This window comes from Ogataea parapolymorpha, chromosome III (genome assembly GCF_000187245.1).
Source record: "Ogataea parapolymorpha DL-1 chromosome III, whole genome shotgun sequence".
NCBI lineage: Eukaryota > Fungi > Ascomycota > Pichiomycetes > Pichiales > Pichiaceae > Ogataea > Ogataea parapolymorpha.
The window spans coordinates 520,548-536,494 of record NC_027864.1 but is presented as its reverse complement, the minus strand read 5'-3'; the positions used below and the strand labels follow the sequence as shown (position 1 = coordinate 536,494).

Genomic DNA, 15,947 nt, shown 5'->3' with positions numbered 1-15,947 from the left:
AGTATGCAATCAGCCGGGACGGAATAAAATACTTCTACACTACGCTGCCACCAAGGCACCTGGCAAGGTTCCCCAGCAAGCTTCGATGGCTCTATTTCCGAACGGTGAAGAGACCGCTGTTGCAGCTGCTGGAGTATATGCTTGTCAAGCGGACCCACACCTGTCAAAGCGTCTCATTGCTCATGATTCCATTACTAGACAGAAATTCAGGCGATTCAAGTGCTCTCATTGATTTGCAACATCGCTCGTGATAACCTCACCGGCCATGACATGGGCCGAGTTCTGCGATTCCCCCAGCTTGGATGTGCCTTTCTCTTTGTACGTGGATACGGCAGGGATGTTGGCCTTGATGCGCGTGACGTTTGTGCCGTACGCGCGTGGCTCGAGGCGAATAAGTGTGTGCAAGGGAATCGACATCCACGGCGACTTTTCCTGCGGGGAATTCATGAAATAGGCATAGATACATCTCAACACCGCCTGGTGCGTGATCACAAGCACGTTCTCCTGGTTCTCCAGTTCCATAATGATAGGCTCCAGGCGCTGGATCACGTCTCTGTAGGATTCCCCTCCTCTGTACCGGTACTCGAACTTATTTTCGTCACGTGCTGCAAAATCTTCAGGGAATCTCTGGGCGATCTCCTCGTATGTCAGGCCATCGCACGACCCAGCGTCAAGCTCGTCCAGAGCTTTCCACTGTTTCTTGGGGTTTGGCAGAAACTGCGCTGTCTGCTGCGTTCTCCTCAAAGTCGAGGTCCAGACCTCGAGCTTGTCGTGGTTGGGAACGTATTTTTCCACCAAGTCTTTCAGCTTCCGAGCGTACTTCATTCCCCGCTCACTCAGGTCTGCATCACCCCCAATCTTGCCTTCAAGGTTGTACTGCGACTCGCCGTGGCGCGACAGCCATATGTAGCGCGGTTTGATGTGCAGGTTCATGATATAGTACGCGATTCTGCTCTCCAAGTAGCTCGCGATCTTGTTGATGATGATCTGCGAGTTGACGTTGATCAGCTTGATGAAACTTAGCTCTTTTTCATCCACTAGGTCCATCGGCTCGTAGTGTGTCTCGTAGTACTTAATTTTCGTGAGGATGTCCTCCAACGCATAGCCGGGCGGCTTGCCGGCATAATCTGGGGAGGTCGAGTTGATGTCCATTATATTCGACTTAACGATCGCCTCGTCGTCACAAAAGCTTTCCAAGAACAGCGGCTCCACCCTGTTGTCTCTCAGGATCTGCGCGACCATTGCTCGTTTCTGCTTGGTGACGTTGGAGCCGTCCAGAATAGCCACACATCCGTCCTCCTCGTTCATCCACTTGATGACGTCTTTGATCGCATCAATGTTGGCCTGTGCACGGATCACCTTGCTTTCTTCGTTGTTTGGGTTGAAAAAGTCCGCGGAAGGCTGTTCTCTGTACTCCTCGCGACGGTACGAAGAGACGTTAAACACCCTTGTCTTGATGGATAGCCAGGACAAGTACCGCACAATCTTGTGCGAGATGAACGACTTGCCACGAGCAGGCAGGCCGACCATCACCACGCACACACGCAGGTTGTCAACGTGTGAAACAGTGTAGAGGGGCATTGGAGTGGGAAAAGCAGAGAGCCAAAAAATAAATAAACGGTCAAAAAATATCAACCATACAAGACAATAATTGTTTTTAGGTCATAGTGCTTAAATTTAGGGTTGACGGCCGCCGATTGAATTAATTCTGTTTAATTATGACTACTCAGCTGCTGGATGTACTCCATGATTTGAAAGTCGGACCCAAAGACAATAATGTCTGGCTCGATCCAACTACCAAGACAGCCACTCCTCCGCCTCCTGTGTCTGAAGAGGGTGTTCTAGCTGATATCAAGAGAACGTACCTTTCTCCCACCAATGAACTGCCATGGGATTTGCTGGATAAGTTTCAACAAGTGCCAGAAGTTGGCACACAGGACAGAGAACGGTTCTACCGTTCCATGTTGACGATTCCTCCAACACTCAAACGAACCACTGTCCGTTTCCAGCGAAGCGGCATTGAGGGTTCCATCGTTTCCTACAAGGAGACTTTCGACCGCACCATATTGGAGTCTGGTAACTCTGCCGTGACATCACTGTCTGTCAAACGGAAATTCGGTGGTAAGGACGACGCGATCAAAGGAAACTCTGGGTTTTTGCCCTTCCAGCCTGGCGGATTGACCGCCAACGAGGAGCCCAAGGACTCTACGAAATTTCTTCACAGAGATGAAAACGGATTGCTGGACATTCCGCAGGGCTTAAGTCGCGGTTTGGCACTAAAGGACGGCACGCATACAGATCTGACAGAGCTGGAACAAAAGCAGGTGAGCGATGAGCAAGAGACGGTCCAAGATCAAGAGCCGGAGATTATTCAAGAAGCCGACGTGGAAGACGAAATCTCAAAATTCATTCCCGCCAGTATGCTCACCAGGCCGTCGAAAAGAAAGCCTGCTCTTCCACCTAAACGCGAGTGGGCGCACGTTGTGGACGTGAACCACGCAATTCCCAATTTTGACGAGCTGGTCCCCAATCCAGCACGGACCTGGCCTTTTGAGCTGGATACCTTCCAGAAAGAGGCCGTCTACCATCTCGAAAAAAATGACTCTGTCTTTGTGGCTGCTCATACTTCGGCTGGTAAGACTGTGGTTGCTGAGTACGCTATTGCGTTGGCAAACAGAAACATGACGAAAACGATCTACACGTCGCCTATCAAAGCACTTAGTAACCAAAAATTCAGAGACTTCAAGGAAAGTTTTGACGACGTCGACGTGGGAGTCATCACCGGTGATGTCCAAATCAATCCCGAGGCAAACTGCCTGATTATGACGACTGAAATTCTGCGTTCCATGCTTTATAGAGGCGCAGATTTGATTAGAGACGTGGAGTTCGTCATTTTCGACGAGGTCCACTACGTCAACGATATAGAAAGAGGAGTGGTTTGGGAAGAGGTCATCATTATGCTTCCCGAGCACATTAAGGTGGTGTTGCTCTCTGCTACCGTTCCAAATACCTATGAATTCGCTTCCTGGGTCGGACGTACCAGACAGAAAGACATTTATGTTATTTCGACTTCCAAGCGTCCTGTGCCGTTGGAAATATTTGTGTGGGCCAAGGACGATATTTTCAAGCTAATTGATGCTAACGGATCTTTCCAGCAGAAGAATTTCAGATTGCACGAGGACAAGCTTCTCAAAAAGAAGGATGTTCCTGATACTAACGACAAGGGAAAAAGTGGGGCTGTGGTTCGCGGCGGAGCACGAGGTGGTGCGAGAGGCGGCCGTGGAGGGGCCCGTGGAGGCTCAACTATGTCAGGAAAAATGTTCAAAAGAGACGGGCCAAACAAGAACTCGTGGCACAATCTGGTGACGTTCTTGCAAAAGAAAGACCTGATGCCGGCAGTCATTTTTGTCTTCTCCAAGAAACGTTGTGAAGAATACGCAGACACTTTGCGAGGAGTGAATTTCTGCACTGCTAAGGAGGCGTCACAAATCCATATGTTCATTGACAAAGCTGTTTCCAGGCTTAAAAAGGAAGATCGAGAGCTGCCTCAGATCCTCAAAGTCCGTGAAATGCTTTCTCGGGGTATTGCGGTTCATCACGGTGGTCTTTTGCCAATCGTGAAAGAGATCATTGAGATCCTATTTTCCAAGACCCTTATCAAGGTTCTTTTTGCAACAGAGACTTTTGCCATGGGACTTAACCTTCCGACAAGAACTGTTGTTTTTAGCGAATTGCGCAAGCACGACGGAACAGGATACAGAAACCTGCTTCCTGGTGAATTTACGCAAATGTCAGGCCGCGCTGGTCGCCGTGGACTGGATAGCACGGGTACTGTGATTGTGATGGCTTACAACCAACCGCTGGAGGAGTTTGCATTCAAAGAGGTGACCATGGGCACTGCTACAAAGCTATCGTCGAAATTCAGACTCACATATAACATGATTCTAAACCTGCTTCGTATAGAGGCATTGAGAGTGGAGGAGATGATCAAAAGATCTTTTGGTGAGAACACAACTCAATCGCTGTTGCCTGAACATGAAATTGAGATTGCCAAGCTTGAAAAGCAGCTCAGGGATCTGAAAAAACAAAACATTTCCGAGGAAGATAACGCCAAACTTAACCTGTTCTACAATACGATGGAGGAAATGAAGGAGCAGTATGGCGATCTTGTGCAGGAGAGTATGAAGCTGCTGTACTACCAAAAGCGACTCAAGGTCGGACGTCTTGTTGTTTACCGTGACCGTGACACAAACCAGTCATATCCTGCTGTGACGGCTAGATGGAGCAACGGTGACGACAAAATAACCCTTTTGACTTTAGATGTCCAGCAAAGCTCTAAGAACCAGTTCAATTGTGTCTATACGACCAATTTTGGTCAGCCTTATGTGGCAAAGTTCTTTAGCAAGTGGAAAGCGGGCACCAATTTCAAATTCATTGATGTTCCTCTTAATGATATAGAGTTTGTCGGTGCATACTCTGTGCGGTCTTATATCAATGGTATCATTAACAAGGACCCTAAAAGCATTAGTGATTTCAAGACGGAGGTGGGCCAGCTTCTGCGATACCAACGTAAATGGGGTGAGCTGGACTGGACCGCATTCCAGAACCCAAATATGATTGAGATCTTGACACGCATCGATGAGCTGCGGGACACGGTGATGAATTGTTTTGCTGACGAAAAGTTTGATTCGCTTGTCGAAGCAGAGTATCCAACTTTCATGAACCGCAAAAACATTGAGAAACGCATAGAATCTTTGAAAAGTCTGATGAGCGAGGAGAACTTGGAGCTTTTGCCTGATTACGAGCAACGTTTGGAAGTGTTGAAACAGCTGGAATTTGTCAATGACCAGCTGACGGTCACGCTAAAAGGACGTGTCGCTTGTGAGATCAATTTCGGTTTCGAGTTGATTGTCACCGAACTAGTTTTCGAGAACATCTTGGGAACTTTTACCAGCGAGGAAATTGTGGCTCTACTTTCGTGCTTTGTTTATGACGGAAAACGGGGAAACGACGAGGGCCCAGCTCCTCTGTGTACGCCACGCCTGGAAAGTGGAAAAGACAAGATAGTGGAAATCGTGGAGCAAGTGATGAAGGTGTCCAACGAGAACAAGATCATATTGACAGCAGAAGAGGAACAGTTCCTCGAAAACAACCGGTTTGGGTTGGTGAACGTCGTGTACGAATGGGCCAGAGGACAGTCGTTCAAGGATATTATGGAACTGAGCAACGACGAAAACGAAGCGGAAGGAACTATCGTCAGAGTCATCACAAGATTAGATGAAGTGTGTCGCGTGGTGATGAACTGTGCGCTTATCGTGGGTGATTCTGAACTACATATGAAGATGGGCGAGGCTCAAGAAAAAATCAAACGAGACATCGTTTTCTGTGCTTCGCTGTATTTATAGATGGAACATTAGGTACATAAATTACACTTTCATTTTCTTTTGAGACTGCGTGGCTTGGTGACTCCTGCGGGCCGCACCGTCTTGGCTCCGTCCAGCGTCTTGAGTGGCTTGACTGATCCTTTACCCTTGTTTAGTCGCAGAGCAGGTTTCGTACTCGCCAAATTAGGACCTGCCTCTACCACAACCGAGACCACCGTTTCTCCGCGCAAAATCACCAATCCCAGTAACCGTTTTTCTTCACTTATCCCTGATTCATCCACTTCAACAGTCTTTTGCTCCCGAAGCTGTTTTTTAGACCGCTTTGTTAGTCTAAACTCCTCTGCATCTGCTAGAACTAAATTCATGTGCGAGTCAAAAGATAAGAGCGTTCCTGTAAACTGTGAGGTATCCAGTGTGGTCACTCGCACACGGAAGTTTATAAGATTCGCCTGGAGTTAGTAGCTGAGCTAATTCTACTTACCAATTTAGGCTTCTTGGGCAGTTGTCCAATGGCCATGATATGTATATTTCCTAACTTTTTTCGTTTGATTATGTCAGCTCCAGCTCATATTTTTCTGTCGCAAAAATAAAACCAAAACAAAACATAAAAGTAAACAAAACGTTCTTTACACCGTTTCTCCAAAGGAATATAAATAGCGCTGTAACCGGCTATTTTCGCGTCTGTCATGTCTGAATACCATTTGGAGTCGTCGGTTCCGAGGAAAAGACAGTCTTTTTCAACCAATTTTAGTCAACAGCAAACAGGCCAGTATTTTAATGGAACAACAAACATACTCTCGGCCTTGGACACAAACATCCCATCTGCCTCCTCAATCAAGCGCAAAAGGCTTAGTTTACTGCCTAAGAATGTCAACATCGGCGCTCCAAGACTGCTCAACCAGCCTAGTGCTCAAAAGAGACAAAGCTCGTTTGGCCTTTCGCAACACGCTCCCAGTGTGCAAGATCTGGTGCAAAGATCCCTTACCAGAACAGGAATTCCTGCTCCCGGAAGCGTAAACAGACGCAGATCTCTGGCTCAGCATCAGCTTCCTCCATCGTCCAATGGCAGGCTGTTTGAGAACTCCGTGGTGAATACTCCAGGTGCCAATTATATGACACCAACTCAACCCAGAGACCCACGTCCACTACGGGACCGCAATTTCCAACTCAAGATGCAACAGGAACTGTATGCATTTTTGTCCACCAACAAGTTTGACATTGAGATGAAACATCCCTTGACCAACAAGACTTTGAAAAACCCCACACAAAAAGACTTTGTGCTCATGTTCCAATGGCTTTACAAGAAGATCGATCCAGGGTACAAATTTCTGCGTTCCATTGAGCAAGAAGTGTACTCTCTGTTGAAGTTCTTGGAGTATCCGTATTTGGACACCATAAACAAATCACAGATAAGTGCAGTGGGTGGCTCTAATTGGCATATTTTTCTGGGTATGCTTTACTGGATGCGTCAACTTGTTGGTGAAAGCCTTGATCTCGATAGCGTTGACCTGGACAATTTCCAGGAAGCGCAAAATTTGCCTCAGAACAACTCGTTCCTTTATGACGATTCCATTAATGACTCTGTTGTGATGAAAGAGCAGGATCTCGTTGATAAACTTTTCACCAAGTATGCTCTGAAATCATACAAATCTTATATGTCCACCGGTGGCTCCAACTTCGACTCATATTACAAAGAGATGGAGAAGGAATATCACGGGTTTTTGAAAGAGGTCACTCAGAGGTTACATTCTATCGAGGAGGAAAACATTGAGCTGAACAGTAAGGTTGAAAGCCTTTCAACGCAGGAGGAAAAAATGCGTGCTAATCACGAAAAGTCTAGACTGTTAGAGCTTGATGTGTCTCGGTACCAAGCGTTTATCGATGCCCAGATGCAAAAGAAACTCAAGTGGCCTACCACTATCATGAAGATCGAAAAAGACATTGAATCTATCAAGGAAAAGCTTGCAAAGTCTGAAGAGGCCAAATCCCAGATTCTTTCGAGCCTCAGTTCGAAAAACTTCACTGTTCAGGCCATAGAAATGATGCACAGAGAGCGCGCCCAACTGGCAAAAGATATCGATTCCGTGGTGGACAAGAGCAATTCGGTACAAAAGACTGTCAACGAGAAATTCTTGAGTTTAAGAAAAGCCTACGAAGGATTAGAGAAGCTTATCGACTCGTACAACTCTTACATGTATAACCTGCTTCATTCGATCACTTTCAAAGAATTACCACAGATAACCATCACCGGGTTCACGGAGGAAGTGATAAATGATGACTCGAAACTTGGTAGGAAGCCGGATGAGATTATTCCTCAACTCAAAGAATTGAACATTAGAACTAACCTCACCGTGTTGAAATATGACTTGGTGGAAGCTCACCGTAAGAACCAGGACACCTTGATCAAATTGCATGAACAGCTTGATAACCAACAGCAGGAGCTGACGGCCAAAGAGTATGCGATCCACGACTTGGAGTCTGAGCTCGCCAGCTTCCAAGCCATTGACAAGGACACCAAAGAACAACTGGAATACGAGCTCTCGACCAAAGACGCTGAAGTGGAGGCCGACCAAAGCACAATCAGAAACCTACAAAAGAGAATGCTGGCCGACCGCAAGGCAGTGGAAGCCAGACACTTTAAGGCCAAGGCAGAGCTTGACAAGTTTAAGAGCGATTTGAAGTACCAATACTTTTCATTTTTCCATAGAATCGGAGACTGTATGAACCAAACTCTGAACTTCAAGAACGATATCACCGCCAGCTTGGAATCGATGAACACCAAGATTGTGAACGAGTACCAAGAGCACATCGAACTGAGCAAACTCAAATACGTGTGAATTAATAAATTGTATATTAGCGAAAATGGCGATCGACCTATTGATTCTGCTTCTTTCTCTTGTTCTTTTTGTAGTAGTTTCTCTGGAAGAATGGGTGGTGAGCAACTTCCTTGGCCTTACTCTTAGAATATTCGACATAAGCCATGTCTTCACCTCCTGCCAGACCGGCCAGCGATCCTTGGTTCTTCACTGCCTTGGAGGTGTTCTTCAGTTTTTTAGAGACTCCGTTACCAACAAGGTTTTCGGAATCTTCGCCCAATTCAATGCCTGCCACATCTTCGTTCTTCAGCAACACCTCCTGAAGAAGTTCGCGGCGTTCCTTGGCCGTCGAGTATGCGAGGTTCGGCAAGTTCTCCATTCCGTGAAGATGCGTGATAATTTTGAATGCGTAACCCTGATCAACCAAGAACGCCTGTCTTTTGGTCGAGTAATACATTTCCTGAGTGTCTTTGGAAACGAGACTGTAAAAGAATGCATTGAAACCTTCGTCGTTTCTCCGTTTAGCTCGCAGAATTCTGCCCAATCGCTGGGCTTCCTGTCTTCTGGAACCGTAGTGAGACGAGATTTGGATCAGGCAAGTGGCTTCGGGCAGGTCAATGGAGGTATCTCCGACTTTCGACAGGAAAATCGTGTTGACCTGATCGTTGTACTGGAAGTTCTGTAAAATGTTCATTCTCTCTTGCTGCGGCGTGGAACCATAAATGAACGGTTTTCCAAGCTTGAGTGCGTATTCTTGCAAAGCGTAGACATTATCTGAAAAGACAATAATTTTGTCTCCACGTTTTTCGTGATAGTGGATCAGGAACTGACAAGCCTGGAACTTTGTAGGATTCATGATGTAAAGAAGCATTCTTTTGCGCGCGCTTTCTCTCAGATACTCTTGATAGAATTCTGAGGTCATTGGACACCAAACTTCTGCACACTGGACGTTGGCAATGTGTCCTTTTTGCGAAAGCTCCATCCAGTTGGCCTCGTAGAGCTTTGGACCAATGAGGAAGTTCAAATCGGAAATCTTCTCGTCCTCACGGACCAGCGTAGCCGTGAGACCCAGTTTTGCATGCGCAGCAATGGTTGTGACGACTCTCCGGAACATGGCAGCGGGAACGACGTGCACCTCGTCCAGAATGATGAATCCCCATTCACGAGACGTAAGGAAGTCCATCACTTTTTGGGCGTCGTAAGAACGGTTTCTAGTATTGGCAACCATGGAGTATGTCGAAACCACCAGCCCAGCGTCTCCTGAAAACATCTCCTTGTTTTCAGACGTGAACACAGCAACGTTCTCGGGTTGAATTGTGCACCATTGCAAGAATTGCTGTCTCCATTGCATCACGGAAACAGAGGACGTACAGAGCACAATAACCGACTTACGGATCGTACAGGCAGCCGTGATTCCGACCAGAGTCTTTCCCGCTCCACAGGGAAGCACAATAATTCCAGACCTTGCACGTCCGTTACCAAACATCTTACTCAGCGACTTCTCCTGGTAAGGTCTGATTTGAGTCGACGGTTTGAGGTCAATCTCCAGATCCGGGTTTTGGGTATCATTTCTGAAATCGTATTCTTCCAACATCGGGTAGTCAATCTCCTGACACCGTTTTTTTTACAATTTCAACAGATTCATGCGCAATCTCAAACGAGTGCACCGTATCGTCGTCCTCTTCTTCGCCTGCGTCGCCAATCACTGTGGCAAATATGTTTTCTAAATTTTCATCCTGGGCACCGTTGTCGGCTGCAAGCGGCTGCTCTTCTGTCTTGATTTGTTTGTCCTTTTTTTCCTGTTCTCGTTTCTTGCTTTCCTCTGTTCCTGGGATCACCAAGTCGCCCTTTTGCGCGGGCTTGGTGATCACTAAACCGTCACTCATCGTCACCGTCGTCTCGCTACTCTGGATCCGCAATTTTCCAATCACCTCATCTTTCAGAAGCATCTGCAAAATATCAGCCTGTGGACTTTCCACAAAGTACCTGTTGTGCTTCAAAACCAGCTTCACCTTACCGTACGAAACCGTGGCCTGCTTGATAAAGTTGACAACAGATGACGCCAACGGCACCTTTGAGAGTCGGCTCAAAACAGAAATAATATCGTCTGTCTCAAGTCCAACAGAAACTGCCGCATACAGCGAATGTGTGGTGATTCTGTATTCGTGGATGAAACTTGGACGACTCACAGGCTCTGCAATGGTCACCAAGAAATCCTGCGCCTGTTCTGAAAGAGGTGATAGCCCTTCCAGGAAGATTTTGCCGTCGAGCGGGCTGATCCATATAGGTCTGGCCGCATGATCTGGTTTCAATTTCAAGTACGAAAAATCTGCCTTTCCAAAGACAGCAGAGACGGAATCGGGCATAAAGTCTGGCGGCCGCGCCATGGAGATAGTCACAAGTTCAGAGTCGTCGAATTTCGTGTCCTTCGCCGTCTTCTCAATGTTGCGTATTGCCTCCTTAGCGTCATTTGCCTTCTGTTCCAATTGCAAATTCCTCTTCTTCGACCGCACAGCTTGTTTACTCAACTCATAGTCTGAGCCAGACGAGTACGAGTCATCCGAATCAAATATATCGTCCTCGTCGTATATCTCAGACTCCGTTGCCATTAGTAATAAAGGTGATATAAATATGATCTTTTTTCTTAAGTGCAGCACAGCCATATATACTAAAATATTATTTTTTGACAGAGCAGCTACTTGTAGCACAGTAATTATTTGGCCGAGTTCTTCAGACCGTCGAGTCGTTTCTCCACCACCCTGATCACCTCCTTCAGCTGTTGGGCACCAATTTCCGGGTACTGGTCGGCAGAAAAGCCATTCTGGCGCTGGTCGATCCAGTTCCATAAGTCTGCCTCGCTCGTCATGAATATCTGGTCGTCGAGAGCCCTGTGCCTGCGTTCGACATCTGGGCGTGTAAACTTGTCCCACAGAACAAGGAGGATCAGAATTATCAAAAGCACCGTCTTGAGATCCAGCTGAGCAAGAATCCTGTCTTTCGGCATAGGCTGTGCAGGAGTCTGCGAAACCGCAGGAATCTCTTCGCGCTCCTCGACTTCCTTCCGTTTCTTATCAGAAATCGACCTTCTCTTTTTGATCGAGACAGAAACGGGAGTTCCAGCCTCCACGCGCTTTTTCAGCTCCTTTACCAAAATGCCCAGGGATTCTTTCTGTCCAGAGATGGTTCCCTTTTCCACAGCACCTTTGATCCACGACTTGCCGCTCCAGACAACGGACGTCACAATGAATATTTTGCAACAATTGTTGTCACCCCAACTCAAATAGATGCGTGTCTTCACGTGGAAGGAGTTGCCGGATGGCACGTCTGGGGTGTCTGTTATCTGGGTCACGAGACAGCTCGAATTGAAATCGCAGCGCTCGATTTCTTCCTCCACGTTACATTTGGTCTGTTTGGGGCCAACTGGACCACTGAGCGGCTTGGTGTATGAGTACGATCTCTTTTTTGTGGACTCATCAAAAGCAGGGATCTCAGAGATGTCTGTGTTTTTCTGTGTCTTTAAGACATTTTTCAAAAACATGGTATCTTGGCCAAATAAAAGCGAATATACTGCCCCGACAGGCGCAGAAATCGTATCATTGACGATCTCGACGTCGCCCGACTCCGAAGAGTACGCATTGCTAGTTGGTTCGTGTTGCAACGGGCCGTCGTAGGGTATTCCTCTGAATGTGCGGCTCTCAGAATTATCGTTAATATCTGGCTCGTCGTCTGTAATCATGTTCTCCTTGTCGGACACTTCACTGTCGCTTCCAGAGTCAGGATAAGACTCCTTCGTGGTCTTGATGGTTTTGCTTGGCAAGGTTCCGTGACGAGACATTTTCACGGCGTCAGGGTCATCGCTCTCGTCAGACTCGGGATCGTCAGAGTCCACCTCAGAGGTGGTGAAGTCCAGGTCCACAGTGTTGAGATTGGAGCCCGACAGCAGCGATGACCAGATCTTCACCAGCAGCTCGTACGTTGAGTCTCTGGAAATGAACGACGCGAAGGTGTACTTGTCATGCAGAGTGCCGAACTCCAGAGCATTGGGAATACCAACGGTTTTCTTTTTTTTGATGGTCAGCACTTTACTCAACGTGATGGTGAAATGCGTAATTAGTCCAATTAAGTTTGAGTGAAAGCTAATATGGTTTTCGCTCACGTACATGCGGCCATGAATCAACACGTCTTTGCGGTAGGCACATGTGTAGTCTTCAATAAATATTTCAGATGGAGGAATTTCCGGAAACATCTGGTGGAACGAGTCTTGGCGCTTCTGGCTGGGGAGCTTAATATCCAGCTGTTCTGCAAGCCGTTTTTTGCGAGCCTCGAGATCTTCTTCGTTGTCTACTATATTTGTGGTGTGGCGGCTCAGCTGAGTAGTGTCACTGACAGTAGGCCGCCGTCTTTCTTTTGGCTGTCTAGAACGTCTGTTGTGGGTGGCTCCATCCTCTTCCAGAATGCTGCTATTGTTGTGAGAGTTCAACGTGTACAGCGCGTTCGCACTCACCGACTTTTTGATCGAGGTAGGAGAGAGCGTTCTCCTGGTGACGGTAAGGTTTCTGGAAGAGCTTGGGGCCTCTTCCACGGGCGTGTTGGTATTTGGAGACGTTGGCTGAGTGGTCGTTGTTGTCGGGTCAACAAGGGTGTTGGCGTTCGTTTGGTTCGTGCTGTCGCTACCTATGGCAGAGAACGGTGGCTCCTGAGGTTCGGAACCGGCGGGTTTGGGGAAATAATCGAGTGTCAAGGAGCCTTTGCCCAACGAGCTGAGTACAGAGGTCTTGATGGGCTTGAACTCGATATTCTCCACGGGAGACGGGCTCTGATGGTGTTCTTGTTCGGCTGACGGGCTCAGAGTAGGCGGGTTCTCGTGCAAGTTTGTCTGGGACCTCAGATTGAAGGAATGCATCAGACTCTCCAAAATCCCCGTGCCCGCTTTGGGCTTAGTGGTCGACCGTGCACCTGCTGAGGAGTCTGATTTATGAGACACATGCCTTTTTAGGGACCGACTTGTACGGTTTGTGACGGAGGCTGTGGATCTGGTTGACGACGACACTATTTCTTCGACGTCTACATCGTCATCTTCCTCGCTTTCGGTCCTTGTGTGCTCCTTGATTTTCGACTTGAGGCGCGATATGGAGTCGTTGGGAGTAATTGGCGAGATGGTGGGAAGAACCAAAAATGAACCAGTAGGGCTTACGTCGGCGTTCGATTCCGGCCTCGGATTCTTCGAAGGCATGGAGCCTGCGCTGGACACAGACGAATGGCTCTTCCTCTTGTTCAGAAAGTTTTTTATTCTCAAGCTGGCTCCTCGGGGCGTGGATTTTGAAGATTCAGATGTCATTCATACAATAAAAGCGCAATAAAAAAATATATATATACCCCAAGTTCAAAATTAAGAGACTCTACAGAAGCTGTAACCAGGGACATTGACGCACATTATTTGACTGGACATAAGCGGGAGGATAAGCAAGTGCAATCAACGGTCCTCGGCCCATTCATTTTCACGTCTGATTGCTGCCTCCTCCTCTGGTGTGAAATCGTTAACTATGTTGAAAGTCTTGCGGATCTCCTCAGGAGACTTGCCGCGAATCATCTCTGCCACAACCTTACATCCGGCGTTCAGCAGCGGCTTGATGTTGAGGTAATTGGCAGCAAGAATGATCTCGTACAGCATCTCCTGGTCGACATTAAGGAAGTTCTTGTCCCAGGCGTCAATTGGGGCGCTTTTTTTCGAATCGTCGTCCTGCTCGTCGTCCGGGAAGTTGTAGTCTTTGTAGTGGTCACACCATTCAAGAATGTTCTTCATAACCGCGGAACGAACGTTCTGAGTTGGAACCTCGATGGGCTCGTCCTCGTCTTCGTCGTCTTCCTCTTCGTCTTCGGCAGGCAACAAGTTTTTCAGCATATTCTTGATCAGAATACTCTTTTCGGCGACCTTGCGCTCCACCGGGAACTTGTCGCCGTCCGACGTGATGATAATGATCTTTCTCTCAGTCATGGCAAAAAAACAAAGAAAGGATGTTTTTTTCCACATGTATCGGTGTAAGGAGGCGTATAACATTTTGCTTGTCGAGAATGAGGGATGGGACAGCCCAAGGAGGATGATGCAGCTGGATTGGGTGGAAACGGGAGCGGATGGCTGCTACGAATTGGAGCGGTTCAAGAGTCATGAATTTTTGGCCGATGGCCAGGGGACTTCTAAATTTAAAAGTGAGCTTCTTAAAATACAGAATTGTTAATGATCAGGTACAAGGTATTGGTCAAGACGTCATGGGTGACCAATTCAACTATTTTAGCAATTGTTCTTTAGGTATTTCTGCTGTCGGCTAGCAACTTCTAGCCTACTTGACTGCAACTCATTAAACACTGCCCCCATCCATTTGACAGGGTCGTGCGCAAAAATTTTAAGTTTTTCAAATTTTCTTTACCAATCTATGGCTGGCGAAGAAGAGATTATCTCCTACGTTGCTGACTACTTGAAGCGTAACGGCTACAAAAAGGCCGAAAGTGCTCTACGCAAGGAGGCTAAGGGAAAAATCACCGAAGTCGAGGGAAAACTAGAGGATAAATGGGTAGAGAGCAAGGAGGGCTCTGAGGACGATTCTTCTGAATCGAGCTCCGAAGGCGAATCCAGCAGTTCGGACTCAGACAGCGATTCTAGCTCCGATTCTGAAGATGACTCGAATTCCAGCAGCGATTCAAGCTCTAGCTCGGATTCCGAGTCGGATGAAGCTTCGGAGAAGGGCTCCGATGACGAACCGGCTAAGGAGGCTGACTCTAGCTCTAGCTCTGATTCCAGCTCTGATTCCAGCTCTGATAGTGATGGCTCGAGTTCCGACAGTTCTGACGACGAGTCAGACAAATCGGGTTCGAGCTCTAGCTCGAGCTCAGACTCAGACTCAGACTCGAGCTCAGACTCTAGCTCAGACTCAGATTCCAGCTCAGATTCAGACTCAGAATCCAGCTCCGACTCTAAGGACGAGGAGAAATCAGAGTCTAGCTCCGACTCTGAGAGTTCCAGTTCCGATTCTGGTAGCTCCAGCTCTGATTCAGAGAGCTCTAGCTCTGACAGTTCCGACTCCGAGAGCTCTGATTCCGACAGTTCGGACTCAGAAAGCTCGGATTCAGATTCAGATTCTGACAGTTCTGACAGTTCTGACTCTGACAGTTCTGACTCCAGTTCTGATAGTTCAGGCTCAGACTCAGATGCAGGCTCTCAAGCTGGCTCGAATTCTGGTTCCGACTCCGATTCAAGCTCTGATTCCGACTCAAGCTCCGACTCCGACTCCGACAGTGATTCCGAGTCCGAGAAGACCAAGAAGCGCAAGAAGAATTTCAGCGAGCCTCCATCCAAAAGAAGCAAGTCTGGAGCAGACTCTCCTTCGTCCTCCTCCACTGCTTCCCAACCAGACAGCCCTAGCGAATCTTCCAGAGACTCGAAGTCACCAATTCCAGCTCCAAGCGAGACCCTGAAGCCTGGACAGCGCAAACATTTCTCGCGCATTGAGAAAGAAAAGGTTGCGTTCGAAGACAAGGTTCTAATGGATAATGCATACAAGGGTGCCGCTGGCACGTGGGGAGAGCAGGCCAACGAGCGACTTGGCAAGGTGAGGGGCAAGGATTTCACAAAAAACAAGAATAAAATGAAGCGCGGCTCTTACCGTGGCGGATCGATCACCATGGCGAGCGGGAGCTATAAATTTCAAGATTAAATAAATAATGATTTAGATTAATTAATACTAAAAAAATT

At 47.5% G+C, this 15,947-nt stretch overlaps 9 protein-coding genes across 9 annotated transcripts; 3 read left to right on the top strand and 6 right to left on the bottom strand.

The window, feature by feature from the left end:
• Positions 1-225: 225 nt before the first annotated feature.
• On the bottom strand, positions 226-1,581 carry HPODL_00465 (Fructose-2,6-bisphosphatase; the record flags this gene model as incomplete). The annotated part of the gene is made up of 1 exon (XM_014080415.1): positions 226-1,581. One exon carries the CDS (start codon positions 1,579-1,581, stop codon positions 226-228), a length of 1,356 nt encoding a protein of 451 aa, XP_013935890.1.
• A 137-nt stretch (positions 1,582-1,718) lies between these two features.
• Positions 1,719-5,405, top strand: HPODL_00464 (putative ATP-dependent RNA helicase; the record flags this gene model as incomplete). The annotated part of the gene is made up of 1 exon (XM_014080414.1): positions 1,719-5,405. One exon carries the CDS (start codon positions 1,719-1,721, stop codon positions 5,403-5,405), a length of 3,687 nt encoding a protein of 1,228 aa, XP_013935889.1.
• A 29-nt stretch (positions 5,406-5,434) lies between these two features.
• Positions 5,435-5,901, bottom strand: HPODL_00463 (uncharacterized protein; the record flags this gene model as incomplete). Its single annotated transcript, XM_014080413.1, has 2 exons — positions 5,435-5,833; positions 5,866-5,901. 2 exons carry the CDS (start codon positions 5,899-5,901, stop codon positions 5,435-5,437), a joined length of 435 nt encoding a protein of 144 aa, XP_013935888.1.
• A 169-nt stretch (positions 5,902-6,070) lies between these two features.
• On the top strand, positions 6,071-8,221 carry HPODL_00462 (Kinetochore protein NDC80; the record flags this gene model as incomplete). The annotated part of the gene is made up of 1 exon (XM_014080412.1): positions 6,071-8,221. One exon carries the CDS (start codon positions 6,071-6,073, stop codon positions 8,219-8,221), a length of 2,151 nt encoding a protein of 716 aa, XP_013935887.1.
• A 37-nt stretch (positions 8,222-8,258) lies between these two features.
• HPODL_00461 (DNA repair helicase RAD25) lies at positions 8,259-9,686 on the bottom strand (the record flags this gene model as incomplete). The annotated part of the gene is made up of 1 exon (XM_014080411.1): positions 8,259-9,686. The coding sequence occupies one exon, from the start codon at positions 9,684-9,686 to the stop codon at positions 8,259-8,261; it is 1,428 nt and encodes a 475-aa protein (XP_013935886.1).
• Positions 9,687-9,801: 115 nt separating this feature from the next.
• HPODL_00460 (DNA repair helicase RAD25) lies at positions 9,802-10,809 on the bottom strand (the record flags this gene model as incomplete). The annotated part of the gene is made up of 1 exon (XM_014080410.1): positions 9,802-10,809. One exon carries the CDS (start codon positions 10,807-10,809, stop codon positions 9,802-9,804), a length of 1,008 nt encoding a protein of 335 aa, XP_013935885.1.
• A 104-nt stretch (positions 10,810-10,913) lies between these two features.
• Positions 10,914-13,433, bottom strand: HPODL_00459 (GRAM domain-containing protein YSP2; the record flags this gene model as incomplete). The annotated part of the gene is made up of 1 exon (XM_014080409.1): positions 10,914-13,433. One exon carries the CDS (start codon positions 13,431-13,433, stop codon positions 10,914-10,916), a length of 2,520 nt encoding a protein of 839 aa, XP_013935884.1.
• A 240-nt stretch (positions 13,434-13,673) lies between these two features.
• On the bottom strand, positions 13,674-14,195 carry HPODL_00458 (Suppressor of kinetochore protein 1; the record flags this gene model as incomplete). Its single annotated transcript, XM_014080408.1, has 1 exon — positions 13,674-14,195. The coding sequence occupies one exon, from the start codon at positions 14,193-14,195 to the stop codon at positions 13,674-13,676; it is 522 nt and encodes a 173-aa protein (XP_013935883.1).
• A 436-nt stretch (positions 14,196-14,631) lies between these two features.
• On the top strand, positions 14,632-15,909 carry HPODL_00457 (Suppressor protein SRP40; the record flags this gene model as incomplete). Its single annotated transcript, XM_014080407.1, has 1 exon — positions 14,632-15,909. One exon carries the CDS (start codon positions 14,632-14,634, stop codon positions 15,907-15,909), a length of 1,278 nt encoding a protein of 425 aa, XP_013935882.1.
• Between the last annotated feature and the right edge of the window lie 38 nt (positions 15,910-15,947).